The sequence below is a fragment of the Neofelis nebulosa genome, chromosome 1 (genome assembly GCF_028018385.1).
Source record: "Neofelis nebulosa isolate mNeoNeb1 chromosome 1, mNeoNeb1.pri, whole genome shotgun sequence".
Classification (NCBI taxonomy): domain Eukaryota; kingdom Metazoa; phylum Chordata; class Mammalia; order Carnivora; family Felidae; genus Neofelis; species Neofelis nebulosa.
The window spans coordinates 240,202,944-240,215,569 of NC_080782.1; the positions used below are offsets into that span (position 1 = coordinate 240,202,944).

Below are 12,626 nucleotides of genomic sequence, written 5' to 3' on the forward strand. Positions count from 1 at the left end.
GGTTCCATTCATTTATTTTCTTTCCAGCTATACTGGGTATATTTGACATACAACATTTTAAAGGCATAAGGTGTACAATGTGTTGATTTGATACATTTATGTACTGCAAAATGATTACCACCTTTTGTTGACTTTATTTGAAAACACAATCTACAAATAACCAAAATCTATGAGTTGGAAAAACGTCTTCCAAGTGTTTAATGTGTAGCAAATAAAGGATTAACATCACTTGCCAGTAAGTAGTTAATATTTTTAAATCGGGCAACACAGAAAAATCTGGAGCCCTTCCCACTATGAATCTAAGAAGACTTTATGAAACTAAATAGTTTAATGAAACTGTAAAATCTTTTAAATGTCAAAAGAGGCAAACATGATAAAATAATTTTTAGGGTTTTTTTCCTCCTTGCTTCCAATTTACATAAATTCTTATCTCTTAAAGGAAAATGACTCTTCTGGCTCACCTCCATTTGATTACTATATGTAGAAACTAAGTCATAAACCAAATATGCAGATGATCATGGCTTACTGAAAGGTACAATACAATATCCACTTTTAAATATGGATTACATAAATACATTTCTCTAGTTTTTTATATTTTGGCCTGTTGCAACAGTTTCATATAGTGATGAAATTCAAGGATGATCCTTTTTGTTTGTTTTTTTGTTTTTTAATGTTCATTTTAGACAGAGAGCGAGAGAGCGCGCGAGTGCGCTAGCGGGGGAGGGGCAGAGAGAGAGAGGGAGACACAGAATCCGAAGCGGATTCCAGGCTCTGAGCTGTCAGCACAGAGCCCAACACAGGGCTCGAATCCAGGAACTGTGAGATCATGACCTGAGCTGAAGTCGGATGCTTAACCAGCTGAGCCACCCAGGCGCCCAAGGATGATCCTTAATGTTACGTAACACGTATAGCAAATTCATAGTGATGCATATATTAAGGTATCATTTTTTTGGTATCATTATTAAGGTATCATATATCATATCACATCATAAGGTATCATATATTAAGGTATCATTTATAAATTAGAGGTAGTTTACAACCATGAACTTACAAACAGTTTGAAGTTTCAGCTCCTAACTTTCCTCCTGAGAGGAAAGCAATATGGTTTTTGGCTTTTTTAAAATTTTGCGAATTATTTCACTGTCTGAAGCAAGAAGTGAGAAAACAAGGTGAAGAAAAAATAAACAGGGGCAATTCTTTCTTTCCTAAGCCTTTTGAGTATGACTGTATTAGGATTTTGTATGAAGTGATCTCCTCAGAAAATCACGTTTACGAATCTCCTGTGAAAAGGAATAAAGGAAACCTCCCTGAAAACGGAGTTGGGAGTCATGGCGGAGGAGACACTCCTCGCGGCCTACCCAGTCCAGCAGGAAGAGGCACGATTTCCTTTCAGTCTGGCGACCGCACGCTGCCCTTGCCTGCGGCCAAAGACAAGCTGTCACCACCTCAGTCACCTGCAGTCGCCACTTGGAGCCTATTTTCCCCTACTGAACATCTGTTCAGAACGACCCCTCCCAACTTCCTTCTTCCCTGTACGAAAGGCTGCTCTTCCAGATCTTTGAACAACAGCTAAATTCTGGAAAGAGCCTGAATGTCCATCAACTGATGAATGGATAAAGAAGGTGTGGTTTATATACACGATGGAACACTGCTTGGCCATGAGAAAGAATGAAATCCTGCCACGTGCAGCCACGTGGATGGAACTGGAAGGTATTAGGCTGAGTGAAATAAGTCAGTCAGAGAAAGATGGATACCATATGTTTTCACTCATATGTGGATCTTGAGAAGCTTAACAGAAGACCATGGGGGAGGGAAAAATAGTTACAAACAGAGAGGGAGGGAGGCCAACCATAAGAGACTCTTAAATACTGAGAACAAACTGAGGGTGGATGGGGGGTGGGGGAGAGGGGAAAGTGGGCGATGGGCATGGAGGAGGGCACCTGTTGGGACAAGCTCTGGGTGTTGTACGTAAGTGATGAATCATGGGAATCTACCCCCAAAACCAAGAGCACACTGTATCTCCACTGTATGTTAGCCAACTTGACAATTAATTATACTTAAAAACAAACAAAAGGATGTTTTTGTTCTCTGGACTTGCCTGGGGTTCCCCGTAGTTTGTGCGTCCTAACTCGCAACTTCTCTGCTGTGCCCCAATAAACCAATTTGCTGCTTGACAGCCTTTGCTGTTTAATTTTTAACGTTGACAATATCAGTCTATGTTGAAAACTATTTCACGACGGAAGTTTTGATTCCTTTGGAATTGAGTGTTTTCATTAGTACAGATCAGGGTTTGGTCAATGATGGCCTGTGTGTCAAAGAAGACCGGCCACCCGTTTTTGTTAAGGACAGTCTTCCCAGGCCACAGCCATGCTTACTTGTTTATGTATTTCCAACCCTACCACTGCAGAGTTGTGTACTTGTGACAGAAATCTTACGGCCCGCAGAGCCTAAAATATTTATTATCGGGCCCTTTACAGAAAAAGCTTGCCTACCTACTTCTGATGCTTCTCATTGTAGATACACAAGTCATGTTTTAGTTGGGTTTTACTATTTTAAAAATAAATTTATTGTCTCATTATCATGGTTAATCCAAGAGGTGAATCTGATGATTGTATTACATTCTTATGTCCCCTTCACTCTCCCTGCAAAGTAAAAATCTAAAATCAACCGGTACTTACTTGAGTACCTGTCCTGACTACAAATTCATACTTCAGGTCTCAGTTTTACGTCGCAAGGTAAATAAAATACCCAAACCTCAATTTACTAGTTCCAAGCAACCGAATGCTCAAACCCTAATCGGTAACAAAACTGTCCTGATGTCTGTCCTCACTTTCCAATGAATATTTGGAAGAAATATTAATAAATAAAAACAAAATTTCGTAGTAAAGGTGTAGACAGCTCAAAAATAAACAACAGGTTAGACAACCAACTTAATCCACAGGTGAACATAAATGAGAATTACTCTTATTATACATCTAATCATTCAATATCATTTAATATACCATTTAACTTTATTGCTAATTTGAAAATCCCAGAGGTCAGTTAAAATTTGGTTTATTTAAGATTTAATTAGGGGCGCCTGGCTGGCTCCATCAGTTAAGCATCTGACTCTTGATTTGGGTTCAGATCACAACCTCACAATTCACGAGATTGGGCTCTGTGCTGCCAGAGCAGATCCTGCTTGGGATTCTCTGTCTCCCTCTCTCTCTGCCATTCCTCTGCTTGTTCTCTCTCTCTCTCAGAATAAATACATTTAAAAAAACACTTTGAAAAAAATAAAATTTAATTTTTTTAATGTTTTATTCATTTTTGAGACAGAGAGAGACAGAGCATGAGCAGGGGAGGGACAGAGAGAGAGCGAGACACAGAATCCGAAGCAGGCTCCAGGCTCCGAGCTGTCAGCACAGAGCCCGACGCGGGGCTCAAACTCACAAACTGCGAGATCACGACCTGAGCCGAAGTCGGATGTTCAGCCGATTGAGCCACCCAGGTACCCCAAAAATAAAATTTAGATAATGAATGTCATGGAGCCCTTTTGTGAATCTAGCTCAGAATCTAGCCAGTACAGCTTATTTTTCGTAATATCATAATTATCTTCAGAAGTGGTTGCATAGGAAGTATTCCCCCCAAATAATGAAATTTATTACACCTACAGAGTTCTTCCAATATAATGGACTGAGAAGACAAGAGAGAGCACCATTTGTACCACCAAGACACGGAAATTCTTCACAAAAGGTAATACTTTACAAATATATAGTCAAATAGGAAAGAATGGAACATTCTCAAGGCTAGAAAAAAGAATGGAAATCAGAGGCAGAGATGCAGGTTATTAGATCCACTTATGGATCTAGGGCCTAGATACTGAGCCTGAATCCTAACGCTCAACAAAGATGGGAGAGTTGGCCTCTGTCCAGAAGAAGGCCGGAGCTCCCACCATGAAAGAAAGTACAAGAAGAGATCCCTCCCTCTCTAAGGCTTGTGATAGAAAGATGAACCACTGGGTAGAAAGAAAGCAAAGTCATAAGCTTGTACCAACTACGAGCCTGTACCATTTATAGGTGTGAATGTGTCCAAATTTACAAAAGATATGTGCTGCTATCACCCCAAGCCATGGAATTTACATAAGAGCTGCTCTGAGACCCATAAAACCTCTGCATCCCAGCAGATACATGAGAAGAAACACCACTAGGGAGACTTTCACACCTGCTGCAGTTGAGATTCCTATCTAAGAATAACTCTCAGTGTAGATGAGCTCACACAAAAGAATTACAAATCACTGCAGCAATTAAACCATCATGATGTGGAAGGAGGGCATCAGCAGCCTGAGCAGAGACGGAAGACGGAAACGAGAAGGGCCAAAATGCATCTAGTGAGGATTCAAGAAGGAGGTGGGAAAAAAAAAAATACAAGAGAGAAGCATTTTTCAAAGAGATAGTGATGTCCACCTTTCCAGACTCGTAGAAAGGTTCTCAGTGGAACCCTAAGCACCGTGTGGTATTTCTTAAAGAAACATACACCGCAGGACAGCCGCCTGGGCGTGAGACGGGTCAAAGGAAGGGACTGGAATATCATTCTTTTGTTATTCCAGCTGGGTCATTCTCACCAAAGTTTGGATTATGGAAAGGAAAGGGGAAAAGAGGCCGGAAAGCCAAACTTAGGCCGCAAAATAGGATGATATGTGAAGGGTGATACAACTGTTGCTTCAGATAAGTATACTAACACGAAAAGCTTTCATAAAAAAGGTGAGAACAGCGGGCTGGACACCATCGCGCCCTGCTCGACACGTCTCAAGACTTGCTAACGGAACGCCGTGCCAATGAGATGCTATCTTATGTACTGTACAGGCCTTCTGTATTTCCTAATTTATTGAAAAAATCAGAGAAAACTATTTAATTAGAAAATGAAGGCACTGGAGTCCCCTCTAAACTTCTGCAGGGTTTCGAAGGAAGAATCCGAGGCTGTCAGGGCACCGCGGTTACTGGTGCTGACTCTCTATGCTAGCGAACGTTCACCTTAAAGATGAGTCTTCTTCCTTGATTCAAAGCGTTACTAACAATAGTTTTGTCGACTAGACATTTGAGCTAGCTGGCATTCACAAGAAGAACTTGTGAAAGTTTTCTTTCCTCTTGTCTCTGTGCTGGGGCCGGGGCAGTGGGGGTGGGGAGGGAGTGTGGGGCGAGCAGGGTGTAAGGTCTGTGTTATTCCTCAACCCTGCTGAGCAATCACCTTGGCAAACCACAGCCTCTCTGGGCCTGGTTTCTGTCTGTGTTAAGTGGGGCCCTCCTCACAGGGTGCTTGTGAAGACGGATGAATGTAATGAATGCCCACCGTGCCAGGCCTAAAGGAGGAGCTTGCTCAAGGGGAGGAGCACAGCACTTTTCTTTTTTTTTTTAATTAAAAAATTTTTTTTGATGTTTATTTATTTTTGAGACAGAGCATGAGTGAGGGAGGGGCAGAGAGAGAGAGAGGGAGACACCGAATCGGAAGCAGGCTCCAGGCTCTGAGCTGTCAGCACAGAGCCCGACGTGGGGCTCGAACTCACCAACCTCGAAATCATGGCCTGAGCTGAAGTCGGACGCTCAATCGACCGAGCCCCCCGGGCGTCCCAGCGCTTTTCTTTTTACAGCAAGTGCTAGAAGTCAGAGGGACAGCAGCAAGCTCTACATGTTAGAGGCAAAGTCTTTGGAGAAAGATTTACTGGGTATTTACCTGAAATCATTTCAGAGTATAAGCGATTATAAACAAACAGAGTCAAGAATCTTAAGGGAGAAGGATACCAAGGATACGGAAGAGGAACCATGGCTTCCAAGAGCAGCCATGGGGCAGGCGTGGCAGGCGTGGACTGGCTGGGGATTGGAGCATCTGGGAACCAAGCCTTTGAAAGGCAAAGCAACCTCGGTTATAATCCAACCCACAGAATTTCATGTAAATAATCTGGTGACTCCTAAAGACATTTTTATAAAAACAACTTTTATACAGCCTTAGCCTTTTTTTTTTTTCAGTGTTTGTTTATTTCAAGACACAGAGTGTGAATAGGGGAAAGGCAGAGAGAGACTCCCAAGTAGGCCCTGTGCTGTCAGCTCAGAGCCTGACACAGGGCTCGATCTCACCAACCCTGAGACGGTGACAATCATCTCACCTTGATGCCGAAATCCAGAGTCAGAGGCTGAACCTCCTGAGCCACCCAGGTGCCTCAGCCTTAGTCTTTTTATACCTGGTTGCTACTGAGGCCCCTGTCTTCAATGCAATATGACTGTAGTTAAGATTTCCTAGTTTTTCAACTTCCCCTTTTATCATTCAGGTCATTTACCGTATGTTATTTTTGAAAAAGGAGTTTAGCACCAAACAGAAAAGTCTACTAAGACAAAATATTCCAGGCACATTTCTATAAATTAATACCAGGTTCCTGTTACTTATCCAATTAAGTGTTCATTGTTTTATGATTAACGTAAGTATTCATGTAATTACACTTCATTATAACGGACTGACTCAAGGGTTTGCAGGTGCCGCAACCAAGCCCACCTACATGCTGAGAACTTAATCTGAGTGATCTCAGCCAGGGATCCAGAACTGCCTACAAGAACAGTTAACCTTTTGAAACCCAGTCCGAAGAGAAGACGTCTAACTATCGCCAGGTTTTCAAAGGAATCCATGACCTTAAAATAGTTAGGAAGCATTAATTTACTGACTATATCCTTCCTTTTCCTGATGTCTCCTATTCCAGCACGAGTATCTCCGTCATGTGTAACAAAATGATACACTAAACAGTCAGGCCGTTATAGGTAGCTATTTTGTTTCCGAATTTAGAAGGTGTCAGGATGGGAAAGTTACAGGCAAATACAACTTCAAACAAGGAATACTTCACACAGATAACCCTGTATTTGTACCACTCACGCCATGTAACCAGTTGTGTTGACTTCACATAAATTTAACTACCAAAGATACAACGAAATGGGCACTTTTTGAAAAATCACAAAGCAACATCACCTAAGCCGTTAGGAAATTAGAAGGGTTATTATATTACAATAAGCATGTCCCTATAAATCACTTTCTAAGAGTGCAATTCTAGAGAAAGAAGTAAAATTCACATTAACTCTTTGCTTAACTGTACGTCCATAGATAGTTGCCTATGTTGCCCAAAGGGCATTAGAAGCTCTTTTAGGACACACTCGAAAGAACTGAACATCTCAATGAGGGCCTAATAACTTTTAAAAAGTCATACCCAAGATAATACAATGATGCTGATTGAAATGTAATAGTGTACATATATATTTAATATAATCTATCTAAAATATCCTCTAGACACAATTAAAATGATTCTTTACAAATGAAATGAGTCATATGATCCTCATTCTCTCTGAAAGAGGTATCAGGATAGTTTAAAAAAGCAAATACATTATTTGTTAAACATCAAAGTTTCCTGATTTCTTTCATAGGCTGCTATGTATATCTAATGATTTGCACTTGCTAAATGGATTTTCATCACTGTATTTCTTCCGATATTTATCTTATAGATGTAATTGTTTTACAGGCCAGGTTTTCTACACTTTTAAGCCCACACTGTACATGAATGATTTAGGTGTAATATCTACTAAAAATTGTGTTTAATGTCTGGTTCAGTAATAACATACATTAAACATCAAAAAAGCATAGGACTTAAGCAAAACGAAATACTTGAAAACACGGTAACTCAATAAATTTAAAAGTCTACTCTGCATATTTTTACACACGCGGAATAGATGTCACTTTGGAGACACCTCTTTTCTAGAGAGGAAGTTCTCCTACCAGAGACACTGAACCTTTTAGTGAAACATTCCATCACCAAAACCAGGAGGTCAGCTCCTGGAAATTTTTGAAAAATATTGTGATATCTATTGTATTTTTTGGGGGGGGGGGTTAATAGCCTGCTCGTATTCAAGAAAGAAAAGCACAGGAAGAGCCATAGGAAAATATTTGCTTTAAAAGAAAACTAAACACGATTCCATTGCTTTACAAACACAGATCTACCTGTTTTAAAGCCCACCCAGCGGCATTAACACACAGAGCGCCGTCGCTAACAATCGACCTGCACAGCATTCGGCATCACTCGATGAGTTGTTTCACAAAAAAACTGCGTGTGATTGTGTCAGTATTTATAAACCCCAGACCACCCAGTAACGACTTAAAAATTATCAACTCGCTAACTCTGGTTTAAGCAAACGAGAACATGCAAATACATAAATGCCAACCATGGGAACTTAACGAGGGATAATGGGTACAAGGGGGTTGGATCATCAAGTTATAATCCCACCGAAGAGCGGGTGAGCCACCTGTGATTTTAAGCATCTCTGTGTCTCCGCGAAAACGCCCCAACTAACCCTGGGCAACTCTGTACTCGGTGCATTTACTCTGCTTACTCAGTGTCCGTGGATGGGCTAGTCGCCAATCCAGGGCAATGTTTTTTGGCAAAATCAATCTGCAGCAAACAAATCACTCTCATCTCCATTCCGTCTCATCCCCGCACCCCCCCCCCCCCGCCCACGCCGGCCTCCCTCTCCCTCCCCCCTACTCTTCCCCTCCCCCACCCCGGCCCCGACAAAGTTACTTAAGGGCTGTGGCAGAGCGCACATCAGTTAGCAAAGTTTTCTCGCGCAAAGAAAGGCCACCTGTCCCAGCTACGTTTCCCACCTGTGCCAGAGCCCTCAGAGCCTGGCGGAGGACGTCCCACGCTGCGTGGGACACAGGGGGTGGCGAGGGAGAGGGGGCGGGGTGGGAAGGTAGCTCCGGGGTCTCGGGGAAGGGCTGCGGAGGAACCAGGCGGCCCCAACCTCGGAGGAGTTCGTTCAGGGGCTGCAAGAGAAGGAAGGAAGCACATCCGGGCAACGGAGAGCGGAGTGGTGGTCCGTGACCATTCTCTCTACCTGCGGTCCTCCTGGCGGTCCGGGCGAGCAAACGGCCACCGCACTTCCCTTCATTCCCGACGGGATGAGACCCCCGGCTTCTCCCCGGACCGCGCGGGCCTGGGCTCCGTCCTCCTTCCTCGGCGACCGCAGCGACAGCTCTGCTCCTGGGCGGGGGCACCGCTCCCCCCGAGCCGCGGGGGCCCCCATCCCCGCCCGGGCTCCCGGCGCCACCGGCCGGGCGCGAGGGGAGGCGGGGGCCGTTCCCCTCGGGGGGGGGGGGGTGAGACTCGGCCCGGCCCCCCGCACCGCCCCGGGGCGGCCCCGCGCGCGCGCGCTCGCCGGACCCAGCAGGGGGCGCCGCCGGCGGGACGCGCCCCCCGGCTCCCTCCGCCGCGCCCCCTGCCGGCCCCAGCGCCGCGCGCCCCGCACGACCGCGCCCCCCGCGTGCCGCCCGTCCCGCCGCCGCGAGCCCCGACAGCACCCCGGCGCCCCCTCCCGCCCTCCGCTCGCCCCCCACGGGCGCGCACGCGCGCGTGTCGCTGAGCAGGGCGCTCGCAGACCCCCCCCCCCCCCCCCCGCTCCCAGCCGGCTCCTCCAGGCTGCCCGCGGGGGGCGCCCTCCTGCTCCCCTCCGGCCCCCGGGCGCCCGCCTCGGGCATCCCGGGCCTGGGGCTCGCGCAACCACCCCTCTTCCCACCTGGGCTCCGGGCCGCCCGCTGCAACAGCCAGCGCATTTCCTAATTTAGGGCGTCCCCGCCGGGGGCATGGTCCCTTGCAGGGGGCTCGAGAGCCTTGCCGACCACCACTGGGGCTCCGGAAGCGGCGCCCTTTCCTCGTCGACACTCCTGCAAAGCAAGGGCCGGCCCCCGCCGCGAGGAGGCACCCCGCGGGAAGGGCGGAAGCCTGGTGCCGGCAGAAATGCCGCCGGGCACCGCCAGCTCCCTGCGTAGGGCTCCTTCGCAGCGAGCGCTGATCCATGACTTTTACGAAGCCGCTTTTACTCTGGTTTTCTCAGGCCTGGAGAGGTGCGCCCCACTGTGTTTCCATGGCCTCTAGGTATCCTGTGAGTGCTGATGTACCTCAATCGTGGATTTTCTGGTTGCGTCCACACAGACAGTTGCGCCCCTTTGTCTGCACAGGAGAGTGAACTTGGTTTTAGCATTTTTGTGTCTGGAGAATGGTTTGGGTATCTGAAGACGTTTGGTGAATGTGCTCGGGAGGTAAATTCTCTCCTTCCTGCAAGGATCATTTTGGTGTGTTTTCTGATTTATTACTGTTTATTTATTTAGAGAGAAAGCGTGAGCAGCAGAGGGGTGGAGGGAGAAGGAAAGAGAAGCCCGAGCAGGCTCCTTGCCCAACGCGGAGCCCTTAGCCAGGCTGGATCTCAGGACTGGGAGATCAGGACCTGAGCCGAAATCGAGAGTCAGGTTTAACCAACTGAGCCACCCCGGTTGCCCCTAGTTTCTGATTTTTTTTAATGGAGTTATGCTACCGCATCGGGAACCAGATGGAAACATAAAGATCCTGGAGAATTTAAACATGTCTTTCATGTAACAAAATAAATAGTCCCGAGGCGGAAATGTTTCTAATGCTCAGATTACATTAAAGCAAACTTTTTCAAAAGTAGAAATGGAAGGGATAAGTCAGTGTCCAATAAGAGAAGTCCAACGAAAGGTTTCGTATCACCTCATAGGTGATAGTGACAACCATTTCTTTCAAAAACTTCACTCTCACAAGGATAAATAAGATATAGGTTGCGCTGTATTATTAAGGACATATGAATCATTTTCTATCTGTTTTGCAGGTAGCATAGTGAAAAGAATTGCGAACTGTTGCTCTAAAAATGTCCTTACTATCCAGCAAAGGTTGCAGGGTGTACGTTTGTGTCAAAGAATTCAAAAGTTATTAATTCATTTTCACTGCCCAAACTAATGCGATCTCAGAGTCAGGACTTCTTTTCTGTTGCCTTAGAAAGAAATAACTGGCAACAGTTTGATGCTGTGGAGGGTGAGAACACAGAGGATTCAGAGCACTTGCCATAATTGTCCTGGCAGGAAAGCTAAATACGGCCAAAGCAGTGTATGGAAAAACCCCAGTCGTGTGTACAAGGGCATGACGGCTCCAGTTTGAGCACCGTATCAGTAAAAAATATTTTGAGCGACCCGGTACATGTATATTTATTTGTAAATTATATGCATTTGTGAAGATACAGTATGTTACATGCCTGAAGTTAACATACTACATTGGAAAACAAATAGAAATTTAAAAAGGAAAGATAGATGTACACAGGAGAAAAGTATCGGAATGAAGGAGGATCTCTGCACACCGGCTCCCCAATGGAACAACCATAGGGGTGCAAAGTTTTAAAAACAATCATTTAAAGTGTCTGGAAATTGTCCCAAGGGCATACAGGCAATGAAGGAACATTTGTTCATGAAAATCTACTAAATCTTGGTAAGAAGAGCAAGAATGTGGGCATCTGGTCAACGCCATGGAAACTCTGCTCTGGAGGAAAGTGGATGGAGAAGATGGCCTCTCTCCCCTAGTTCCTGGTCTAGGATATCGGCTTCTCCCTGGGAGGGGCAGGCCTCCACCCTTCTCAGCCCCAGTCCCCAAGCTGTGTGCAGACGTGGCCGAGGGGTGTGGGGCTTTCCACCTATCCAGCCACCACTGGGGGTCGGGGGGGTGGGGGGAGGTGTGGAAGCTCTACGCCAGGTATAGCGGGGTAAGAATATTGGGCTTCTAATGACCCCACCATAGCTTACTCATAGGGTGGAGGTTCCTCCTTGGGAGAGGAAAACTGAAAATAAATAGCAAGGGCTACAGACCCCAATCAGTGCCCTGCCCATAGAGCACAAGGGTCACTGTGAAGGAAAAGGCTGCTGCCTGCCTCCAGCTCTGGGGCAGTGGGGCAGAGGTTCTGGGCAGTGGGAAACACAGGCTGTAACATGGCCCCACAGCTCTCCCTGAGAAGACGGATTTTATTTCGAAGAGGGTCTGGGGAAGCTCATACCTAAGGACCCAGTGGAGATCTTGGTAATGAGTATTTAAGAGGACGTTGGAAGCTCCGTGATAGCCAAAAGCTAAATGGTGGACCCGCTAGGAATTTAACAGAGAAACCCAAGAAAAAGAAAAGAGCTCCCCCCGCCGCCCCACCACCAGGGTGGAGGAAACCTCAGAGACTGGCCTCAAAGATTACTCCTGCAAAGGGACTGGGCTGTAATTGGATCCAACTGAGGAACAGTTTATGTCTAGGTGTTGTTGAAAATAACAGGGAAACCAGTCAGCAATTAGTGGAGGCTCAGAACTGAGTGTGATATGCACAGAGGCAAACCAGCCAGAAGCTCAACAGGGACTTTGGGGACAGGAGTCTCAGAGGCTAAACTGACCAAGAAAGAAAAGAGGAAAGACTCAAATTCTTCAAGCCAGGAGTGAAAGAGGGACCATCAATATCAACCTTAGAGAAAAGGATTTTCAAGGAATACTGCGAACAACCCTGTACTGACAAATTATGTAATTTACATGATATATGCAAACAAATGCAAAAGAAGGAAATGTGTTCCCTTCCTTCAACCACGCACAAAAGTTAACTTAAAATGGGTCACAGGCCTCCTGCAGGAGCTTAAAGAAAAGACTCCTAGAAGAAAATATCAGAGTCAATCCTTGTAACTAACCTTGGGTGGGGCAGTCATAAGCAACAAATGAAAAAACCGGACAAATGTGTCTTATTTCATTTCAGATTTTC

At 45.8% G+C, this 12,626-nt stretch overlaps 1 protein-coding gene across 4 annotated transcripts in view; it reads right to left on the minus strand.

The window, feature by feature from the left end:
* Positions 1-9,713, minus strand: part of SGCG (sarcoglycan gamma) — a 133,266-nt gene extending 123,553 nt beyond the window's left edge. The window contains exon 1 of one of the 4 annotated variants that reach the window (XM_058690072.1): positions 9,579-9,713. Coding sequence is in view for 3 of the 4 variants with exons in the window: in XM_058690040.1 (XP_058546023.1) it covers positions 8,901-9,089 (189 nt within the window). In the remaining variant the exon portion in view is untranslated. Of the gene's footprint in view, positions 1-8,900; positions 9,170-9,578 lie in introns of those variants that run through there. The other 3 variants (XM_058690040.1, XM_058690033.1, XM_058690050.1) reach the window with 3 other exon arrangements.
* Between the last annotated feature and the right edge of the window lie 2,913 nt (positions 9,714-12,626).